Here is a 24815-nt window from a genome sequence, read left to right as displayed (position 1 = left end):
GTAGGCATGCACTCACAGGCCGCACATTCGCCGGCAGAGAGGGCATTCTCTGCGAGGAAGAGTCCCAGACATGAAATGCAGCTCGCGTGTCCGTTGGCCTCGTGCAGCTTGCATCCGCACGTGGCGCAGGTCTTAACACGCGGCAATGGAACAATGCTCGTACAGATATAAACACATAATAAACACATATTGAAAAGGATATCGCCAAATAGCCACAGAAGAGACGGCGTCAGGAGAAACATGGCTGAGAAGGCGTAATCTGCTGAACTTGTAGCTCGCTCAGGCTGAAGGGCTTGTTCGACGGCGAAGGCTCAATAAACGGTCAGAGACGTGAAGTTGTCGTTGAAGGAGTAATATCTGCTATAATGGGGAAATCGGGGACTATTATAGGCTGAGGCCACGGCCCCTTGGCGGGCTCTGACGTGTAATGATGTAGAGTTGTCTCATTGGTCGCACGTCAGAGGCGCCAGCGCCATTGGATGTGCAGTTGCCGCAGCGGAGCCTATGAGCCAGCCAGACACTCAATGTGCTAGCTGTGCAGCTTCAAATGCGTTTTACATATAGGCTTCAGTAAATCGAGGAAAAGGAGTTTCCCCCACTGCGTATAGCTACGCAATGCGAAGTGACCGTTCGAAAGGGAACTGTATTTTCCTTTGTTGAAATGATTCCAATCATATTTCAAGCAATTCAAAAACATCATGTTGAACAGTGTGCATCTGAAGTGTCTCAGCTGAAGGAAATAATACATTATTTATCGGCTTTAATATATTGGACAAATTTTCTTACCGGGCCGATAACGATAACTTAAAAAATAAACATATATCGGCAGATATATGATGGCTGATATATTGTGCATCCCTAACACAAACCAACTAACACCACACAATATCACAGTAAATAGTCAAATCAATTGCTTATACTTACTAGTACTCTTGTTTTCCCTCCAAAATTATGTCACTTCCTGGATGATGATGTCATTAAGGGAGTGGCTTTTGTGTTTTAGTTTTTCAAATTGCTTACAATTTCTGAAACTATGGCTCAATTTCTTGAAACTCTACACACAAAACATGCACACAACATGCAAAACATCAGACATCTCTTGCAAAAGCAAACATCATTCAAAACTATTTTAACTCTTCCAAAAATTGTGTTTTTGTTTAGTAACTAGACACAAAAATAAAATTAGCAACATGCACGTCAAACTACACACGGATGTGATAAATTTAAAACACTACTCTGTGGCTTTTGCTTGTTCAGTGTTCAGTGGAGTGTACAGGAATTTGTCACACGAACATGTATGTGCACAAATACACTCTTTATGCATGTATGTCTGCACAATTGATAAATGTTACACTGAAGTGACTTGAGCTGAATATTGACACTTTTGGCTTGTTGGCCAGCTGCTTTTCACGCCATTTTGAATTTGTTACTATGAATCTGCTGTGAAACGATCTATATTGTAGCTTGTATGTACATTCTATATATATATATATATATAAACAGTATACACACACACACACACACACACAGAATATGCATACAAGGCAAGTCAAAAAGTCAACTTTATTTCTAAAGTGCTGTGTGGGTGTAGGTGTGTGTGTATATATAGTGATTGATAATGCACTCATGTTTAATGTGATAAAAAGTAAGTTTAATATTGCATCCAGTCTTATTTGATGGGGACATAAGAGAGTTTTCAGTGTATGTGTGTGTGTGTGTGTGTGTGTGTGAGCAGCAGGAGGTTGTGGTGTTCCTGGCTGCAGTCGGTCATTGTTTGAGCGACTGTTCTTCCTGTTGAGGCTAGGAGAGGTTCTGTCCGGCCCGGTTGGCTCTGCAGTAATTGTAGGGTGTTTGGGTCTGGTTGTCTTCTGATAAAGGATCAAAGTTGACCACTGCCCTGCACTAAACGACAGTGTTAGCAACACATGTCAACAGACGACATTTACAACCAGCGTTTCCTCCCGAGGAGGAAGTGAACAGCGCTCAACAGATACCGTATCTCTTTATCCAGCCATTCAGAGCTCTGCTCAATGAGTTGGAGAAAAGGACATTTCATCAATGGTTTATGAGCAATAAAAAGGTTTAAAATAAACCCACCTAATTCTTTATAGCAGTATGCATTTTTAATAAATGGTCAGATATGCTCAAAGCTCAAAACACAAATTTGCACTCAAATTTTGCAGTTTTCCTTACATACTGGAGGGGGCGGGGCTATCAGACTGATATTGAATGACAAAATAATAATTATTATGGAATTCATACATTACAGGGTTGAGAACATAGTATAAGTGTGAAGTGTATAGTGTGTCTTTTGGGACACAACTACTGTTTCACATACTATATGCAGCAAGCTAATATTCTATTCTATACATAAGCAAACATTAACATCAGGGTTTTCTGAACTCCCTGAAACGTCTTCATTGTAGTCTTGAGTTTCTTCCGGGAACAAACACGCCACAATATTCCTCATTATAATAATTCATACGCAGAATAAAGGGGCGGGGCCTGGTTGAGTTAGTTAGTAGTGTGTTAAACTGGTGGTTATGGTAAGGGGCGGGACATTTCCCAAACACCCTCAAAGCAATCGACCAATCACAACACACTGATCCAGCCGACCAATCAGAGCACAGTGTGCTTTTCAGAAGGAGGGGCTCCATAGAGACAGGAAGTAAACAGAGCGTTACTGACAGCCTGGGAAGAGAGGAGCCGCAACAATGGAGAATATGGGAAAATAATCAACATTCAAGCAAAAAAACATCAACAAGACTTTGATAATGGGCATAATATGGCCTCTTTAAAAACCTCGTCCTGTGCCTGTGGTCAATGGTGTGTTCTTCCAGGCCTGAAGTCACAGAAAAGCTTGAATTTGTCACTGTCTTCACTCAAGCACTTGGATTTCTCCCCCCGAACCCCCGGCCTCCTGTTCCACACCGCTTTGGCAGGAACAGATCTCCTCACAGGCCTGAAAATGCTTCATGGGAATTATAGCTGAGGCTATTACAGTTTGTTCTTCCAAATGTACTGAGGGGCTGATGGTCTGGGCAAAGTGCTCCATCTTGGAGTGACACTGCATCTGTGCTCTCAGAAACAAAATGAGAGTGAAAAGCGTTGGTCAGCACGGGTCTTCATCCCATCTGTCCGTTCTGCTGATGAAGAGAAGTGGAAAAACTACAAAACTCTGTGTTCTCTTTCATCATCTCGTGTTCGAGATCCACCTATGGGAAGGGCATCCGTACCTGACCTCTGCAGAAGCATCCAATTGCACCAAGTCTGGCTAGACAGACAGAAGCGCGCAGCCAATGCCAGGTGAGGCCACACCCCCTCACCTAAGGGCATATAACATCTGGGCGCGCTGCTATTCCTCAGTTGACATTCGCTTCTCGCGATCTCTGCATCTCACAGCTCGGTTGGATTTTTACACTGCTCACCTCGTGTCTTCAGGAGGACATATCGACCAGATCAGCCTCCGCCGGACGTGACAGTTGTTTATTTTTCAACTACTGCTGCTTTGCATTCGGAGCCGCCCACGCTCTCGCTATTTTCACCGTTTCTCCTCACGGCTGCCCGCCACGGATTTCTCCGTTTTCTTCGCTGGTATGTCACTGTCTAAGCCTGCAGCCTCTCCAGGGGATAGCATGTCACGGGCCTGCCCGGCCGCGTGTGGTGCCCTCATCGCAGCTAAGGATCTTCATCAGCTTTGCGTGGTCTGTTTGGGTCTTAAGCACGCTCGGGAAGCCCTTGAAAACCCGGAGAATTGCAGTTTCTGCCTCTTGCTGCCTAGGAAGCTGCTAAAACGCCGTCTTAAGGTGGCAGTGACACAGTGCACCGGGCTCAGCCCTTCTGACTCGGACGGGGGACACGGTGATGACGACGCGCTACCGGGGGCCTCCCGGGGCGCAACGTCTCTCGTCTGGGCTGACCAGCCCAATCCCGCCTTCCCCGAGGAGGACATCTTCGGGGACAACCTCACTCTCGTCCACGACCTGCCCGGTTCTGGCGAAGAGGAGGATGCGGCCATTCTTGGGGTTTCAGAGGACGAGGAGGCCATCCCGCCCTCTGGTGTTCCCCAGGCTACGGCCCACGCGGTTCTGCCTCAAGCCATCCTCCTGGAAGTGTGTGAGCGAGCGGCCGCTCGTCTCAACATCGAATGGCCGGCACCGCAGAGCGCCACCGACCAGGAGAGGGATATTTATGATGGGAAAGTGCTGGGACCCCCTCCCGGCCCGAGGAAACAACTCTTCCCCATCCTCCCGGCGTGCGCGAAGCACATGAGAAATTATTGGAGCGACCCGCTCGACTTCAAACACGGTCTCACGGGACTCGAGGTTAAGGACATGGCGGCGCACGGTATGGGCGAACCTCCCACCGTCGAACCTTCCATCGCCAGGCACCTTAACCCCGCTCAGGGCGGGCTGCTCGCTCCCCCCAAGCCGGTCTTGCCCAACAAGATGGACCGTTTTGCTGCCTCCGTTCACCAGGCAGCTTATAAGTCCTCGGCCGTGGCTGTCAGGGCCCTTAACGTTTCTTCGCTCCTCTCCGCCTACCAGGCGGAGATCCTTGAAGAGTTAGGGCAACAATTGGAAAAGGGAAATCCTTCTGAAACCCTGTGGAAGGAGATCCTAACGGTGAACGACCTCGTCCTCCGTAACGCTCGGCAGGCCGTCCAAGCTTGCGGGCGCTCCATGGCGCTTTCCGTGGTCGGAGAGCGCGCGCTCTGGCTGAACCTGTCGGGACTCCCTGACAGTGAGAAACGGCGCATCGCGGGCGCGCCGGTGGAGCCCGGCCGGGCTCTCTTCGGCCCCGCCGTCGCACTGATGCAACAACGGTGTGACGATAAGAAAAAGGAGGATGAGGCCTTCAAACTTTGCCTTCCTAGGAAGTCAGTCCCACGCCAGGCGCCCCCTGTGCGTTTGCCTAACCCACCGGCCACGGGACGACAGTTTCATCAGGGCAGAGAAAAGCCCCGCAACAAACCACCCCCTCGGCAACATAACCCAGCACCTACACACAAGCACTGGGGTAAGCCCGCTCCCGCCGCGGCCGCGGCCGGGAGACCTGCGAATTCCAACCCCACCGACTCGAAACGCAAGCGGCCTGCCTGATGTTCAGCCGATGGGGGCTTCGAGTCCATGTTCACGGGCCGCAAGCCCTTCGGACTCCCCTCCTCTTCTAGGACCCCCGTCCAAAAAACCCAGGGGGTCCCGCGGATGGGTCAGCTCTCCGTGTGTAAACGAGACTGCCCAGCTCGTGTGTTCGAGAGATGTGTGTTTTCCCCCCACGTTCAGGGGGCCCTTTGTAAGGGAAAGTTTAAGCTCAGTGACACCACACTGCCCACACTCTGTTCCCCTCACTCTCTCAATAAAGGCTTCGGCCCCAGTGTTTGCCCAACACAAAACACACAAAACACAAAAAAATACGAATCAAATGAATTCGTTTCGGCGGGAAAACCTCTCTCCGCAGAGAGAATTCATCTCACTGCAGAGAGAGGAAATCCCTCCGAACCCCTGCATGTCGCCTCTAGTGTACCCACTAGATGGCGCCATTGCATCACAAATAAACCTGTCGGTCTCACACAGCTCCGCTCTGGCCCGAGCGGGAGCTCTCGCGAGTCACGAAGCGGCTTGGCGAACCGTTTCAGCTCCCGAGTGGGTGATGCGTACAGTAATGCAGGGTTACAGATTGCAATTCGCAGTAAAACCCCCGCATTTCAACGGCATTCTCTTTTCTCACACGGAAGAGAACGCCTCTCACATTCTGAAAGAGGAAATTTCATCTCTCTTAAACAAGGGAGCGATTCAGGTGGTACCTCCCAATCTGATGAACCAGGGTTTTTATTCCCGTTATTTTCTGGTCCCGAAAAAAGGCGGCTCTCTCCGCCCTATCTTGGACCTTCGAGTGTTGAACAAACATTTGAGGAAATACAATTTCAGAATGCTGACACAAGGCGCACTCGCCCGTGCCATAAAACAGAACGACTGGTTCACATCAGTCGATCTGAAAGATGCTTTCTTTCACATAAGCATCTATCCTCCGCACAGGAAGTTTCTTCGTTTCGCCTACCAGGGCATATGTTACGAATTCACAGTTCTTCCGTTTGGACTCAGTTTGAGTCCCCGGTCTTTCTGTCTGTGCGCGGAGGCGGGCTTAGCACCTCTGAGAATATCAGGTCTGAGAATCCTGACTTATATAGACGATTGGCTCATCATAGCCGAATCAAAGGAGAAGGTGTTGCAGGACACCGACCGTGTGCTCGCGCACATCACATCGCTCGGGTTTCAAGTGAATGTGAGCAAGAGCAATTTCACGCCCAGTCAGAATGTCATTTTCTTGGGCTTGGAGTTGAATTCGGTCTCCATGCGAGCGCGCCTCTCTCAAGAGCGCGTTCGCTCTCTGATGAACTGTCTGACGCAGTTCAGAGAAGGGGCGAAAGTGCAATATCGCACATGTCTCAGGCTACAGGGTCTCATGGCTTCATCCACCCAAGTTGTGCCATTGGGACTTCTGAGGATGAGGGCGTTCATGAAATGGGTCTTGTCACTACATTTCAGCCCGATTCGCGACCTTTGCCGCTCGGTAACAGTGACACGCGCCTGCTCGGCGACCTTGCGCCACTGGGAGAGCGAGAACTTTTACGCACGGGGAACCCCTCTGGGGGCGGTTACGATGCGGAAAGTTGTGACGACAGATGCGTCCTTGACAGGCTGGGGTGCCACCCAGGAGGGCAGAACGGTGAACGGTCTGTGGCCAAACAGACTACGTTCAGCGCACATAAACTATTTAGAGCTTTTAACCATTTGGAAAGCTCTGAATCATTTTCTGCCTCGCCTGCAGGGACATCACGTTCTAGTACGGTGCGACAATACCACGGCTGTGGCTTATATCAACCGTCAGGGCGGCATGCGCTCGTCGAAACTCCACGCTCTAGCTTACAAGCTTTTGGTGTGGAGCAGACGGGTTTTCCTGTCGTTACGCGCAACTCACGTTCCGGGCATTCTGAACAGAGGTGCGGATCTGCTATCAAGGGGAAACCCAATCTACGGAGATTGGCGTCTTCACCCTCAGATAGTGGAAATGCTATGGATGAGATTCGGACGGGCGAGCGTAGATCTATTCGCCTCGCGCGAAAACTACCATTGTCCTATGTTCTTCTCTCTAAGGGACATGGACGCGCCCCTCGGGGTAGACGCACTGGCCCACCCATGGCCCAGAGTGCTCCTGTATGCTTTTCCTCCCCTGTGCCTGATAATTCCCTCATTGGCCAGGGTGAGAGAGCAGGGCCTGTCTCTCATTCTGATAGCACCCAGGTGGCCCAAGGCACCATGGCTGGCGGAGATAATTCCTCTGTTATACGCCGAGCCGTGGCGCCTTCCCGTTCGCACGGATCTATTGTCCCAAGCCAACGGGGAGATTTACCACCCCCACCCGGACAGGGTGGCTCTCTGGGCCTGGCCCGTGAGAGGACGAACCTGAACGCACTTGGGCTTTCGCCGCGTGTGGTCGCCACTATTCAGAATGCCAGGGCCGTCTCTACACGGTCCTTATATGGCTGTAAGTGGCACGTGTTCGAAGGGTGGTGCGATGGGCGCGGTCTCACATCTTATCAGTGCTCAGTTCCTGATATTTTGTGTTTCCTTCAGGACCTCATGGAAAAAGGGAGGTCTTTTTCCACCATTAAGGTCTATTTGGCTGCGATTTCAGCCTGTCATGTGGGTTTTGAGGGCTCTACTGTCGGGCAGCACCCTCTAATCCGCAGATTCATGAAGGGTGCACGCCGCTCGTTGCCAGTCATCAGGAGAACTGTTCCGGAATGGGACCTCTCCATGGTGCTGGAAGCACTGTCTCAACATCCTTTTGAGCCCCTGGGGAGTATTTCCCTTAAGCTGCTGTCCTTCAAGACAGCTTTGCTCTTGGCCTTGGCATCTGCCAAACGTGTCAGTGAGCTACATGCACTCTCGGTTCACCCCTCGTGCACTAAGTTCTCCCTCAGTGGAGATAAGGTTTCCCTTAAGCCTAACCCGGCCTTCATGCCGAAGTGCTTCCCTGCGTTCACTTCGGAGGTGTTGGAGCTGTCCGCTTTTCACCCTCCACCTTTTACCTCTCTGGAGGATCAGAGGCTGAATGCTCTGTGTCCAGTCCGTGCTTTACAGGCTTATATGACCAGGACCAGCGCTTTCCGGAAGAGCGACCAGCTCTTTGTTTCATGGGCCCCTCCGCACAGAGGGAGTCCCATATCGAAGCAACGCCTCTCACATTGGGTTGTGGGCGCTATAACTATGGCTTATGAAGCAAAGGGAGTGCAGCCCCCAAGGGGCATCAGAGCTCATTCCACAAGGGGCTTAGCCGCCTCTTGGGCTTTGTTTAGGGGAGTGTCACTGCAGGACATCTGCTCCGCTGCCAGTTGGGCTTCTCCTCATACCTTTGTGCGTTACTACCGGCTGGATGTCACCAGAACCTCGGTAGCACATTCGGTTTTAGGGGTTGGGTCTTCTTAGCTCTTCCCTGTACCCTGTTGAAACCAATAAGAGTGAATGGCCCGGCTGGTCATGTTCATTCTTGCCACCAAACATTTACTTCCCGTTATGGGTTTAGTTTATGTGCCTTGGTGGGTTGGGGGTACTTTCATGTATGTGTCTCATGCATGCTTCATGTCCTGCGTGTCCACAGCAGTCGGTGTGGCGTCACCTTTGCAGGTTCATGATTAATGGACGTGTCAGGCACCGCCTCCCCGGGGTGACCGTCTTTCTCTGGCTTTCAGAACCTCACTGTGAGTGTATTGGGCAATCGGGGAGCTGTCCATGTCTCTCCCATAGGTGGATCTCGAACACGAGATGATGAAAGAGAACAATAGGTTACTATCGTAACCCCGGTTCTCTGAAACATCGAGTGGAGAGATCCACCAGCTTTGCCCCGCTTGCTGCACGAGAAGCGAATATACTTACTGAGGAATAGCAGCGCGCCCAGATGTTATATGCCCTTAGGTGAGGGGGTGTGGCCTCACCTGGCATTGGCTGCGCGCTTCTGTCTGTCTAGCCAGACTTGGTGCAATTGGATGCTTCTGCAGAGGTCAGGTACGGATGCCCTTCCCATAGGTGGATCTCTCCACTCGATGTTTCAGAGAACCGGGGTTACGATAGTAACCTATTGTTTTTTGCAGCCTAAAGGAAGAAAGGAATCCTTATGCATTATTTTAAAACATAATTGTTCAGTTATTTTATCACTTCTGTTGCTTTACCAGCTAAAAGGGGCAGAGTAATCTTTCCTCATGTTAAAATAATACTACTGTGTGGATATGAAGCATAAACTGTGGTGTTTTCAATAAACATTGTATATATTGAATTTACAAATATGACAGTAAAGTATACGTTCATTATGAAAATAAAACTGCCAGTAGGTGGCAACTATTCACTGTTAATGAATCAGTGATTGATTGATTGATTCATTCATTAAAATGTGAATGAAGCTGTCTTTATAAGTTATTGAATTGAATCATTGACTCACCCGATTTGTTAAAAAAACCGAATCATTCAAGAAAAAAATTGCACCTTTAAGATCAGGGGCCGGTTGTATAAACATAGCCATTATGTTAAGACAGTGTCTTAAGTTCTAGTGTGACCCACTAGCAGTTAGTCTGGGGATGTCTGTTTTACTTTTCGGTATTAAATTAGGCTAATCTACATTTTTATGTAACTGATTTAAAAAAGCTATGAACAGTCTTAAAGAAAAAAAAATTGGTGTCTAACTTGTAAGACTAGTCTCAGCGGTTTATGCAACCTGCCCCGGGGCATTTACGAAGGCTTCTGCAAGTCTTTACGAATAAGTCATTGAATCATTGACTCACCCGATTTGTGTAAAACCTTAAATTATCCAACAACAAAACTTTGTTGATTGCAGAGGAAATGGCTCTGCTGTGACTATTTTGAACTATTTTAGTCTATACTGAAAAAAGTGTCACATGATAACTTAAACATTCGATTTTTTTTTATAACTTATTAATTGTATACCATTGCACAAAGTATAAATTATTGATGAGATGATCATAAAATGAGGACTTAGTCAAATGGGCTAATTCATGTGACAAAATTAACCTGCAAAATATGCATTGGGAAATCTTACGCCCGCACACGAAATTCCCGATGGATTCCTAGAAACAGGAATTTCGCCCGCAAAAATTTGCCGAACAACCGTAAATGCGACCTCACCTTAATGCTGAGAGTTTATAGGCCAAAAACTACACCTTTCAGATCAGGGCATTTAGTCTTTTTCTGCATATCGTAAATTTAGCAAAACACGACAAATAAAATGTACACAGGCTTAAGCTGCTCACCTTATCAGGGTGAGAATGATTTCTTCCTGCAGTATTTAACGTCATTCTTCAGCCCTCCCCGTTCTTGACATCTCAATGGTTGAAGCTCTTGGCTGGTAATCCCTGGAAGTTCGCCACTCGAGCAATGGCGAGTGTGAGAGGATCTGTTCTTGTGTAACAGTGGTCAACCTTATCGTTGCGCTCCAAGTGTGAAGGAGCAACTCGAGTGTCACAATCTTCCACTGCAGTCTGTTCGTCCACTTCCTGTTTAGTTTAGACAAGAGGGACGAGTCTTTGTAGAACTGGCATCTGGAAACGACCAAACTGTAAATACTGAAGTTAAATCTAACTCATAAGCACAGAAAGGTTTGCTGAATAAAGCTGAATAAAATATAAGACTTTCCTTAAAACTGTGAGTTTCTTATATCATCTGTTCCAAATCTAGTGATCTGCCACCCTTAGACAAGTATTAGACAAGTTTCCCAATGTGAAGGATGTTCAAAAATGCAGTCAGCACTATTATTTTTGCCTTCTCATATTGCAAATATTATTCATGCATAAGGCAATACCAGAATGCATTATGAGTTTCATGGGGGGGGTGGTTATGCAAGATGGTATAGAATAATTTATATTTTCAATTATACTATTTTACTTAATTCTATATATTGTGTATTGTCCATTGATTGAAATACAATTCATATTTGTGTACATTTTACTCCATATTTGTTTCTATTGTGATTTGTCCATTTCATTTTTTCGATATTGATAATATATTAAATTTATTATAATACATTTCTCTAGACTTGTGCATCATCTTGCAAGCTTTCCCCCCCCCCCCACCAAACAGATGAAAATCAGTGATGTAAAATGTACGAGTGTCATGCACATAAACGACTCAATGATTTGCTTCCTCTCAAAAAACTAATTTTAATTAAAACAAAAATGTTGAATCATTAACAAGTTTATAAAACAGTGATTTAGTTACATAAATAAATTGATATCGGTGTATCAAATCTTAAATTCAACTTCATGAGAATGTTGACACGGGTGAAGAAGTACAATCGTTTACCTTGTATAATAAATAAAATGGAAAAAAAGAAGATATTTCTGTTTCTAAACGAACAAAATAAAGTAAAATAAAAAGAGCTACAGACAAACCTCTAAGGAAGGGAACACTCGACAACGTTTTTGCACCAAAAACATAGGAAACCTGCTTTTAAAGCACAGAATAAGAACCATTCAGCTAAAATTAAAGACAGTAAAGTTGTAACCAAAGTTGGTTGGCTTTCATTTTTAACGAACATGTTTGGTAGTTAGAACTCCAGTTTGGTTATTTTAAAGCGTTAAGACAAGGCAAGAAAGAAGGCTGTTTTTGTTTCGCTTAGGAATCCTATAGGAACGACAAAATGTAAAAAAACAAACAAAAAAAAAACAAAAAAAAAACATTTGAACAGTCAGACCTACACAGCAACTTTCTGTCTTGCACAAAGTTAAGATGTCAGCAGATAGGCAAGTACATGTTATTGTGCATAAAAATGGAGTTTCGTCGTGACTCGATTATTGTGGAAAGAAACAAGAGCGTCAGGCCAATCGCTCGGCATGTTTGCGTTAACATCGATACTGTTGGATCTACATTTCTAGGCGTTTTTTGAGGCACGTGGGCCTGCGTTTCTTGCATTCCCAATTCTTAATGCTAAGGCTTGCTGCTCTGGTTCACTGGGTGTCCGTCCAAACCACCGGTGCCCTCGGGTCAATGCCAACTCGACCCAGATCGTGAATCGTGCATCAGCAAAGAGACCCGACACACAGGTTCACTGCCCGATTCAAGCCCCGACAGCACGGCCGTGTTCGGAAAGGCACGCTAGCGCACTGGCACAACGGATGATACTGTGCAATGCAGAGTAAATGTGAAAAAGAAGAACTGAATTAAACATGCAACGTCAGGAGAAACGTTCCTCGTGGACTAATAATGCCTACCGTTTCCGTTTCCCGCGCAGTGCGCGCGCGCTAGCTTTCCATTCCGAACACAGCCCGAGGCTCGCGTTTCGTTTAGTCCCTCTGATATGTTTTATTTCAGACCAAGGTACTGCAGCTTCAAGTATTTTGCATTACATAGAATATTCTTTTTATAAATTAGTTAACGTATACATTTTTTCAATATTCAGACATATACTATCATATATACAGTACAATAAAATGCTCTCATTCTTTCATGACCATTTTTTTCTTCTTTTTTTTCCTTTTTTTCAAAGAGAATCCCTGAGATGTATGTCGACAGTCGCTAAGTTTCCACAAGCGCAAGCACAATGGGGTTGAAGCGTGTGTGTGTGTGTGTGTGTGTGTGAGAGAGAGACATGCTTTTGGACGAAACAGCACTGCAAAGCCACGCAATTAGCCTTGTGAACTGAAAAGGAATAAAAAATAAAAAAAATGGAGACGTGTTTTTGTTTTTCTGGTTTCTAACACTTCTTTAGTACACTGGTAACGTGTGACTGGTTCAGGAAGGAGTAAAGCTGAAGCCGTACGAGGTACTTGTCACTTAGGATGGAGGTGTTGTTTGGTTTAAAGCCATTTTTCTTCTTCACTTTGAGGCTGTGAATGTTAAACAGAGAGATCTGGAGTGCTGTGTGGACTTTCGCCACTTGACAACATATACTCAGTGTAAACCCAAACTTTGTGACATACTCTTTCACACAAATAAAAGGGGAAACACACAAACTTCCAACAACATGACAACGTTCCACTTTTTTTTCCCGTTTTCTTTTTTTTGCGCAAGTCTATACACATAATACCGGTGTGGTTCGTAATGTTTTTCTCGTCGCTAGGCAAGCGAAAGCTAGCCGAACCGCTCTCGCACGAGCATCATGAGTTTCTTTTTGCCTTTGTATATCTGTTTCAGGTTGTCTATGAACTGTGTGAACTGGATGTGTCCGTCGTGCGCCATGAGGAAAGTCTCTCTGGCTTTGCTGAGGAACTCGATGAACTCGCTGTAGTGCCGCGGGCTGATGTGCGTGAGCCGCGAGTGCGTCGTGTTTATGTACGCCCCGATCGTGGCGTCCAAGAGCTGTCTTAGCGGGGCTTTATCCAACGACATCAACTTCCCAGAGTTCCTACGGCTATGCAGTGCCACCATGCCGGGCGTCGTCAGCGTGCAACGCCGCAAAATGTCCGACAGCACGGTTGCGCACTTCACGCTTTTCACCACTAGGGGGATGATAGCGGCCAGCTCGTTCTTGCCTAGCGAGTGGCTAAGCGCACAAGCCCACAGTACGTCGTTAATAGCGGGATGCGTGTCCTGGTTGTAGCTCAAGTTCAAGTGGGCCATCGCTAGTGTGGCTAGTTTATACGCGCGCATCGGATAGCCACGGTGCTCCATGTAGCGCGCAATGGTGAACAGTTGCGTGTAGCTCATGCCCGTAGTGGCCGCGTCCAACACGATCTGGTAGGCCGTCTCGAAGGCGATGTGGTCCTTCTCGCAGAGCGTTAGCGCCGATAGCGCGCAGTTCTGAGGGTCCTTCATGGCGCACTGCAGGGCTAGCGTCCGCGCACTGCTCGCTAGGTTCTCCTGCTGATGACAGTCCAGATGTAGCCTTACGATGGTGCTGTTGGACATGACGGTGGTCGCTACGATGCTCGTGGCCTCGGTGGGCGTGAAGAGCGTAAACCAGCTCTGCATGATGCTGTCCAGTGCGTAGACCCCTGCGCAGACACCAAATGTCAGTCAACGTCATTAAAGAATGCAAAACTGTCCCTATTTATGTCCTTAATACATATTCTTATTGGGTTCAGTTAAAATATTATTCAAATATCATATATAATAAAATACATGTTAAACTATATACAAAAATAAGATTTTATATTATATACATATACTGTATATATACACACACACACATATATATATACACACACACACACATATATACATATATATATACATATAAAATAAAATCTTTTTTGTTATAAAAACAACCGATTTTTGCAGCAGTTGTGCAAAAATAATTATTTTACTTTCCTATTAATAAAGTGAATAGTTTGATAAACAGTAATTTTAATCAGATTGCAATTTTGTAAAAGAAATAAATGGCTGTGTATTATGGTTATTTTACTGTTTAGCTATCATACCGTGGTAAAATCACAGTAAAGTGCAGCCTTGACTGGATAATTGCTTTTGTTTTAGCTAACCAAGATCTAGTAACACAAAGTTCAAACTTACCAACTTCTGTGGCACATGTGACAAGCCATCGTACCATCTCTCGCCGCCGCCAGTTCAGCGTCGAAAGCGTCATACGCATTACCTGAGAGTCATCAGGAAAGAAACAGAAAACATGTAAGGAAATGACCACAAACAGTTATAAGTGTGTGTTGATGGAGAAGTGTGTATACCTGAAGACCCAGCTCCAGGGAGACCTTTAGCAAAGTGATGTCCGGCAAACTGTCCATGAGCGTCGCGATCTTAAAGGCATCCTGCGCCAGTTTGAAGATATGAGAGGAGGAGTGAATGTTCTTCTGTATGGACTCTAATACTGTCTCTAACCTTCGAGCGTCACCTGCAAACAACACAGGAAAACAACACATGAACATCTCAAACAATGTGTTACGCATTTTAGAAGTCAGTAAAACTATGATATATTACAACTGGAAGTATGCAATTTATGTAGTGTATTTTATATTTTAAAATGATTGAAAGTTTGTTAAAAATTTTGTAAGCATATTGCATAGTTGTGCTTGGATACGATGGTTTGATTTGTGATAATAACGCAATGAAACATGACAAATTGTGCAACATATTTTTTGGCCAGACTGTCATAAAGAAATAATGAGGAACACATTCAGATATAAATATTTTTTGTTGGTTCCCACTTTGCATATATATATATATATATATACATATAAAAAATGTTTTGGCATACAAATACCTTAACCAAGTTTATAATTATGCATAATTTGATGCATTTAAATAATGCATTCATGATTAAACATTACTGTAAATATAAAAATCATTTAATTATTAATATTAAGTTCATGAAATGAATATTAATGCATTCCTGATCGATTGTTGTCGATTCAGACTCCTCAGGTACTCATGCCCATCCCTAGTGAAAATACAAGGGAGGACAGAGAATGTGTAATATTTCATAAATATTTAATGGGATATGTGATGGAAATTTGACGTGACTGGCCATTCTGCCATTTCTGTAAACACTGCAAACAGTCACCAGTGACCTTGGAGAAACATCAGGAGCTCAGAAACACTGTCTACAGCAAACACACACGGTCTCTCACACACATACACTCTCACATACACACACATGCTCTCACACACACACACTTACACACATAGACACACAATCACACTCACTCACAGACATGCACGCTCACACACACACTCACAATACACACACACGTAGACACAGTCACGTACACGGATTATGCATAACTTAACACACTCTGCGTACTTTACACGCACATGCATGCACGCGTGCACACACAAACTCTTGCACACACACACACACACACACACACACACACACACACACACACACACACACACACAGCATGAGCCGCGAGTCAGCACCTAGAGCCGGATGCCCGGCGTGATGCGAGACGCTGAGAAACCCTTCAAACGCTCCGTTCAGAGACAGGATTTCCACTCATCCCCAGTTTTCTGATCTCCTCTGATTTCAGCCTCTCTGCACTGCGCTGCATTTAGATCTTAAAAATAGTGTGCAACTTTTCCAAGCCTGTTGTTTCTCCAAACCAAGGAGACGAAAGCAGATTTGATATTTTACGGTTGGAACTCGTTTTGTCGTCTGCTAGCGGAAACGCACTTCACAGGCCTGAGTAACAGGCCTCTCCATCATGTGATGGAGAGCGATGGAGAGTGATGTGATGGAGAGTGATGGAGAGCGATGTGATGGAGAGTGATGGAGAGTGATTTGATGAGAGTGATGTGATTGAGAATGATTTGTGATGAGAGTAATGGAGAGTGATGTGATGAGAGTAATGGAGAGTGATGTAATGGAGAGTAATGTGATGGAGAGTAATGAGAGTGATGGAGAGTGAGGAGAGTGATGTGATGGAGAGTGATGTGATGGAGAGTGATGTGATGGAGAGTGATGAGAGTGATGTGATGAGGAGTGATGTGATGGAGAGTGATGGAGAGTGATGGAGAGTGATGGAGAGTGATGGAGAGTGATGTGATGGAGAGTGATGTGATGGAGAGTGATGTGATGGAGAGTGATGTGATGGAGAGTGATGTGATGGAGAGTGATGTGATGGAGAGTGATGTGATGGAGAGTGATGTGATGGAAAGTGGAGTGATGGAGAGTGATGTGATGGAGAGTGATGTGATGGAGAGTAATGGAGAGTGATGGAGAGGGATGTTATGGATAGTGAAGGAGAGCAATGTGATGGAGAGTGATGTGATGGAGAATGATGTGATGGAGAGTGATGGAGAGTGAGGAGGGTGATGTGATGGAGATTGATGAGAGTGATGGAGAGTAAGGAGAGTGATGTGATTGAGATTGATGACAGTGATGGAGAGTAAGGAGAGTGATGTGATTGAGATTGATGAGAGTGGTGGAGAGTAAGGAGAGTGATGTGATTGAGATTGATGACAGTGATGGAGAGTAAGGAGAGTGATGTGATTGAGATTGATGAGAGTGATGGAGAGTGATGTGATTGAGAGTGATGGAGAGTGATGGAGAGTGATATGATGGAGAGTGATGGAGAGTGATGTGATGGAGATTGATGAGAGTGATGGAGAGTGATGTGATGGAGAGTGATTAGAGTGAGGAGAGTGATGAGAGTGATGGAGAGTGATGAGAGTGATGGAGAGTAATGTGATGGAGATTGATGAGAGTGATGGAGAGTGATGAGAGTGATGAGAGTGAAGGAGAGTGATGTGATGGAGAGTGATGTGATGAGAATGATGGAGAATGATGTGATGGAGAGTGATGAGAATGATGGAGAGTGATGTGATGGAGAGTGATGTGATGGAGAGTGATGAGAATGATGGAGATTGATGTGATGGGGAGTGATGTGATGGGGTGTGATGTGATGGGGAGTGATGTGATGGAGAGTGATGTGATGAGAATGATGGAGAATGATGTGATGGAGAGTGATGAGAATGATGGAGAGTGATTAGAGTGAGGAGAGTGATGGAGAGTAATGTGATGGAGATTGATGAGAGTGATGGAGAGTGATGAGAGTGATGAGAGTGATGGAGAGTGATGTGATGGAGAGTGATGTGATGAGAATGATGGAGAATGATGTGATGGAGAGTGATGAGAATGATGGAGAGTGATGTGATGGAGAGTGATGTGATGGAGAGTGATGAGAATGATGGAGATTGATGTGATGGGGAGTGATGTGATGGGGTGTGATGTGATGGGGAGTGATGTGATGGAGAGTGATGTGATGGAGAGTGATGGAGATTGATGAGATTAATGAGAGTGATGGAGAGTGATGTGATGGAGAGTGATGTGATGGAGAGTGATGTGATGGAGAGTGATGTGATGGAGAGTGATGTGATGGAGAGTGATGTGATGGAGAGTGATGTGATGGAGAGTGATGAGATGGAGAGTGATGTGATGGAGAGTGATGTGATGGAGAGTGATGTGATGGAGAGTGATGTGATGGAGAGTGATGTGATGGAGAGTGAGGAGAGTGATGTGATGGAGATTGATGAGATTGATGAGAGTGATGGAGAGTGATGAGAGTGATGGAGAGTGATGAGAGTGATGTGATGGAGAGTGATGTGATGGAGAGTGATGTGATGGAGAGTGATGAGATTGATGAGAGTGATGGAGAGTGATGAGAGTGATGGAGAGTGATGAGAGTGATGTGATGGAGAGTGATGTGATGGAGAGTGATGTGATGGAGAGTGATGTGATGGAGAGTGATGTGATGGAGAGTGATGTGATGTGATGGAGAGTGATGTGATGTGATGGAGAGTGATGTGATGGGATGGAGAGTGATGTGATGGAGAGTGATGTGATGGAGAGTGATTAGAGAGTAATGTGATGGAGATTGATGAGAGTGATGGAGAGTGATGGAGAGTGATGTGATGGAGAGTGATGTGATGGAGAGTGATGTGATGGAGAGTGATGTGATGGAGAGTGATGTGATGGAGAGTGATGGAGAGTGATGTGATCAAGAGTGATGTGATGGAGATTGATGAGATTGATGAGAGTGATGAGAGTGATGGAGAGTGATGTGATGGAGAGTGATGTGATGGAGAGTGATGTGATGGAGAGTGATGGAGATTGATGAGAGTGATTGAGAGTGATGAGAGTGATGGAGAGTGATGTGATGGAGAGTGATGTGATGGAGAGTGATGGAGATTGATGAGAGTGATTGAGAGTGATGAGAGTGATGAGAATGATGGAGAGTGATGTGATGGAGAGTGATGTGATGGAGAGTGATGAGATGGAGAGTGATGAGATGGAGAGTGATGTGATGGAGAGTGATGTGATGGAGAGTGATGTGATGGAGAGTGATGTGATGGAGAGTGATGTGATGGAGAGTGATGGAGAGTGATGTGATGGAGAGTGATGTGATGGAGAGTGATGGAGAGTGAGGAGAGTGATGTGATAGAGATTGATGAGAGTGATGGAGAGTGATGAGAGGGATGGAGAGTGATGAGAGTGATGAGATGGAGAGTGATGAGAGTGATGGAGAGTGATGGAGAGTGATGGAGAGTGATGTGATGAGAGTGATGGAGAGTGATGTGATGGAGAGTGATGTGATGGAGAGTGATGGAGAGTGATGTGATCGAGAGTGATGTGATGGAGATTGATGAGATTGATGAGAGTGATGAGAGTGATGGAGAGTGATGTGATGGAGAGTGATGTGATGGAGAGTGATGTGATGGAGAGTGATGGAGATTGATGAGAGTGATTGAGAGTGATGAGAGTGATGGAGAGTGATGTGATGGAGAGTGATGTGATGGAGAGTGATGGAGATTGATGAGAGTGATTGAGAGTGATGAGAGTGATGAGAATGATGGAGAGTGATGTGATGGAGAGTGATGTGATGGAGAGTGATGAGATGGAGAGTGATGAGATGGAGAGTGATGTGATGGAGAGTGATGTGATGGAGAGTGATGTGATGGAGAGTGATGTGATGGAGAGTGATGTGATGGAGAGTGATGGAGAGTGATGTGATGGAGAGTGATGTGATGGAGAGTGATGGAGAGTGAGGAGAGTGATGTGATAGAGATTGATGAGAGTGATGGAGAGTGATGAGAGGGATGGAGAGTGATGAGAGTGATGAGATGGAGAGTGATGAGAGTGATGGAGAGTGATGGAGAGTGATGGAGAGTGATGGAGAGTGATGTGATGAGAGTGATGGAGAGTGATGTGATTTGATGGAGAGTGATGTGATGGAGAGTGGAGAGTGGAGTGATGGAGAGTGATGGAATGGAGAGTGGAGAGTGGATTGATGGAGAGTGATTAGATTGATTGAGAGTGATGGAGAGTGAAGGAGAGTGATGAGAGTGACGGATAATGATGAGAGATGTGATGGATGGAGAGTGATGTGATGGATGGAGAGTGATGTGATGGATGGAGAGTGATGGAGAGTGATGTGATGGATGGAGAGTGATGGATGGAGAGTGATGGATGGAGAGTGATGGATGGAGAGTGAAGTGATGGAGAGTGGAGTGATGGAGAGTGATGTGATATAGAGTGATGTGATGGAGAGTGCAGTGATGGAGAGTGCAGTGATGGAGAGTGCAGTGATGGAGAGTGCAGTGATGGAGAGTGATGTGATGGAGAGTGATGTGATGGAGAGTGATGTGATGGAGAGTGGAGTGATGGAGAGTGATGTGATGGAGAGTGGAGTGATGGAGAGTGGAGTGATGGAGAGTGATGTGATGGAGAGTGATGTGATGGAGAGTGGAGTGATGGAGAGTGGAGTGATGGAGAGTGATGTGATGGAGAGTGGAGTGATGGAGAGTGGAGTGATGGAGAGTGGAGTGATGGAGAGTGATGTGATGGAGAGTGATGTGATGGAGAGTGATGTGATGGAGAGTGGAGTGATGGAGAGTGATGTGATGGAGAGTGGAGTGATGGAGAGTGGAGTGATGGAGAGTGATGTGATGGAGAGTGATGTGATGAAGAGTGATGTGATGGAGAGTGGAGTGATGGAGAGTGGAGTGATGGAGAGTGGAGTGATGGAGAGTGGAGTGATGGAGAGTGGAGTGATGGAGAGTGATGTGATGGAGAGTGATGTGATGGAGAGTGATGTGATGGAGAGTGATGTGATGGAGAGTGATGTGATGGAGAGTGATGTGATGGAGAGTGATGTGTGGAGAGTTATGTGATGGAGAGTGATGTGTGGAGAGTTATGTGTGGAGAGTGGAGTGATGGAGAGTGGAGTGATGGAGAGTGGAGTGATTGAGAGTGATGTGATGGAGAGTGGAGTGATGGAGAGTGGAGTGATGGAGAGTGGAGTGATGGAGAGTGATGTGATGGAGAGTGATGTGATGGAGAGTGATGTGATGGAGAGTGGAGTGATGGAGAGTGATGTGATGGAGAGTGATGTGATTGAGAGTGGAGTGATTGAGAGTGATGTGATGGAGAGTGGAGTGATGGAGAGTGATGTGATGGAGAGTGATGTGATGGAGAGTGATGTGATGGAGAGTGGAGTGATGGAGAGTGATGTGATGGAGAGTGATGTGATGGAGAGTGATGTGATGGAGAGTGATGTGATGGAGAGTGATGTGATGGAGAGTGGAGTGATGGAGAGTGATGTGATGGAGAGTGATGTGATGGAGAGTGATGTGATGGAGAGTGGAGTGATGGAGAGTGATGTGATGGAGAGTGATGTGATGGAGAGTGGAGTGATGGAGAGTGGAGTGATGGAGAGTGGAGTGATGGAGAGTGATGTGATGGAGAGTGGAGTGATGGAGAGTGATGTGATGGAGAGTGATGTGATGGAGAGTGGAGTGATGGAGAGTGGAGTGATGGAGAGTGGAGTGATGGAGAGTGATGTGATGGAGAGTGATGTGATGGAGAGTGATGTAATGGAGAGTGGAGTGATGGAGAGGGATGTGATGGAGAGGGGTGTGATGGAGAGTGGAGTGATGGAGAGTGATGTGATGGAGAGTGATGTGATGGAGAGTGGAGTGATGGAGAGGGATGTGATGGAGAGTGATGTGATGGAGAGTGATGTGATGGAGAGTGGAGTGATGGAGAGTGGAGTGATGGAGAGTGGAGTGATGGAGAGTGATGTGATGGAGAGTGATGTGATGGAGAGTGGAGTGATGGAGAGTGGAGTGATGGAGAGTGGAGTGATGGAGAGTGGAGTGATGGAGAGTGATGTGATGGAGAGTGATGTGATGGAGAGTGGAGTGATGGAGAGTGGAGTGATGGAGAGTGATGTGATGGAGAGTGAAGGAGACTCTCTGACCTTTGGCAGCGGTCAGCATGGTGGAGGCCAGCTCGCACTGCTGGGACTCGATGTGGCTGAGGGTGAACCATCGTGGGTAACGGTTGGGGACGACTGATACTATATGGTGAGGCCGGGACATGTCGCCCGAAGGAGCCGTGGATTCCAACACTGGTAACCTACGAACGAAAGAGACACAGAAACATTGTCAGTTTCAGAAACAGCAGAACAGTCAGAGCAAAATCTCCAATAATATAAACAAATTAGTGCAAATTAATCGTATCCCAAATAAAAGTCTGTTTACATAACGTGTGTGCTGTGCATAAATATTTTGTACATATAAATACACACACATGCATGTATAAACTTTAGAACAATTTGTTATTTATGTATAAAATATTTATATTTATATATAATATAAATTATGCATAAATATATATACATATAAATGCTAATATTTCTTAAATAATATCCATGTATGTACTCTATAATTATTTTGTATATATAAATACACTCACATGCATTTATATATTTAAGAAAAATGTGTTGTTTATATACAAAATATTTATATATAATATAAATGTATATATATATATACATATATATATATATATATATATATATATGCAAATATTTCTTAAATATATACATACATGTGTGTGTATTTATATATATACAAAATACTTATACACAGCACACACACTTTATGTAAACAAACTTTTATTTTGGATGCGATTAATCGTTGCCCAGCTCTAAAACAAGTGCTTCAGCTCAAATTACTAATGTGCATGAATCGTCACCCCTAATATTTGATATTCTTGATGCTCAGCTTTGTTTGATGTTAGGATGACAAAAAGTTTTAAAGTCCCCCTGTGGTGAAAATCAAGCTTTTAATGTTGTTTATATGTCTACGGGGTTTTTTTAATATTCTTTAAGACAAACAATAAGTAAATTCATAAGTCGACAGCATTGCTGAGTATTTTCTCCTTAAAACTGCAGTGAACCAAAGACAGTCTCAAAAACACGCTTTGAAATCGCTGGTATTTCTGACGTCACAAACTACCTTGTAACCAATCAGATCAACGTGTGATCGTCAACGAGTGGATCTCGTTCAAGATATTTTAAGGCATGAAGAATTGTTTTTCAAGGAATAAACTTTTAAATGTGTCATTTTGAAACTCAAAGATGAGTTTTAAGGGATAAAAGTATTGACAACAGCGGGACTTTAAAAGTTAAATGTCAAAATCATTGAGATTGCCGAAACAAAAATCAAAGTTGGCGGGGCTTATTGTTCACTAAAGACGATTGCGGATTCCAGTTAAAGATGAAGTCTGAAGACTGCATGGGAAAATGTAAGTAGCTAAACGTTTAATATTTGATTATTACTAATCTTTTGGTTGTCATTAACTAATCAGGAAGTGATTTATGCACGTAAATATGTTTTAAATATCATTTAGCTTCAGCAGCTCTAGAACCACAGCAGAAGTTCCTCTGGGAAAGGATAGTGTGTCTTGTTTTAGCCAGATAACATGAGCCTGGAGGCGGCCAGCGGCCTTTACAAAGACACACACACACCATTAATACTACAATATGGCAAAAAGAAGCGTCCAGCTGGATTTGACCCTGTTTTAGGTATGACATGAACATCAGAGATCTTCCATACGAGCACATTTTTGCCGTGCACTTACAAAATGGACATCTTCATTATGACAGATGTCGAATATGACCTTGGTAAATTGCCCATTAGTTGCATGTTGGGCATCTTTAAGGCTACTTTCTGTATCTAGCATGACTTTCCAGTCATACACAACTTCCAATCATCTATCTGATCACACATCTTCATGTCAGAGCAAGATTCGTCCTGTCGTGCAGCGCAAATATGTCAAAGCGTCATGTCCTGGCATGGAGATAATTACAGAGTTATCAACAAAGGGGAATTGTATTATGAGGAGACCAGGCCTCGTCTGAGCCGATGCCACGGAGAGCAGTTATTCGGAGAGCATGGTCTTTTTATAGAGAAAGTCAATACTGAGCCCGAAGCTCCTGCGCTGGCTAAATTTAGGTGGATCTTTGTTTGATACCATTGACTTTATACGTGTATCCTGAGCTGAAAATCCCCCGGTAAATGCAATCCAATCAAAATATAATACAATACCAGACAGATTTGGTGACATGATTTTTGTGTGTGTGTGTGTGTGTGTGTGTGTGTAGGTTGGTCAAAAAAGGAAGATTAATAAAACATATGAGAGGAAATCTGTGACAAGATGTCGATGTTAATCTTGTTGGACCAGAACCAGCCATAAAACAGCATACGATCAAAGCGAACTGTGATGTTCACAGTGAAATCTCATGACTCCACTGCATATTAAACATCAAACAGTTCGGATCGGCTCTGATTATGTTTTTTTGCATCCAGTGTGCACAGAAAAATGATGACATCACACCTGGTTAGGACACAGTTTAAGATTTGTTGTTGCACATTGGGCCTTGTTCAAGAAACACAAGCACAACAAACAAAATTGCGGTGTAAATCAATCATTAAGAAACATTATGCATAAATGGCAGGCATCAATCAAAAAATCTTTTAGGTCATGTGACTAAAATTTGCCACTTTTACCACGCTCTCTCTCACGCGCACACACACTCTCTCTCTCTCTCTCTCATGCACACACGCTCTCACACACAGACACACACGCTCTGTTACACTCACACTTTGTACGCATACACAAATGGCCATAAACACACGGGTCGAGTGTGTGTGTGTGTTTGTGTGTGTGTGTGTGTGTGTGTGTGTGTGTGTGTGTGTGTGTGGTGAAAGCAGCACTCTGCATTACCTCTGCAGCCCAAATTAGACTCAACGACACATATTTATTATTCACACTTTTTCAAAAACTCATTTTCAGTGGGCATGAATTATTTAGCAGTTTTCCAAGCAAAAGGCGCTTTTTGATTAAACGGTGCCCCAGATAACCTCACGCCCTATACACACACACACACACACACACAGACACACACACACACACACGAGAATCAGTGGAGATGTAACTGTGCCTTCTCTGGGTGAGCGAAGGCAATAAAAACAAGAGACGGAAGAGGAAACGGAGCCACAGTCATG

At 45.1% G+C, this 24815-nt stretch overlaps 1 protein-coding gene across 2 annotated transcripts in view; it reads right to left on the bottom strand.

Annotated features, from left to right (window-relative positions):
* Nucleotides 1-11205: 11205 nt before the first annotated feature.
* Nucleotides 11206-24815, bottom strand: part of LOC143750621 (zinc finger SWIM domain-containing protein 6) — a 104187-nt gene continuing 90577 nt past the window's right edge. For both annotated transcript variants that reach the window (XM_077243783.1, XM_077243782.1), the window contains exons 11-14: nt 21722-21879; nt 14690-14853; nt 14520-14601; nt 11206-14002 (exon numbers count right to left, since the gene is read on the bottom strand). In XM_077243783.1, the coding sequence (XP_077099898.1) occupies nt 13140-14002; nt 14520-14601; nt 14690-14853; nt 21722-21879 (1267 nt within the window). In that variant the 3' untranslated portion in view covers nt 11206-13139. The remainder of the gene's footprint in view (nt 14003-14519; nt 14602-14689; nt 14854-21721; nt 21880-24815) is intronic.

Source organism: Siphateles boraxobius, unplaced genomic scaffold (assembly GCF_051911475.1).
Source record: "Siphateles boraxobius isolate OS27281-9 unplaced genomic scaffold, OSU_SipBor_1 25, whole genome shotgun sequence".
Taxonomy (NCBI): Eukaryota; Metazoa; Chordata; class Actinopteri; order Cypriniformes; family Leuciscidae; genus Siphateles; species Siphateles boraxobius.
Note: the sequence above shows the minus strand (reverse complement) of the source record. Positions and strands in the feature narration are given on the sequence as shown.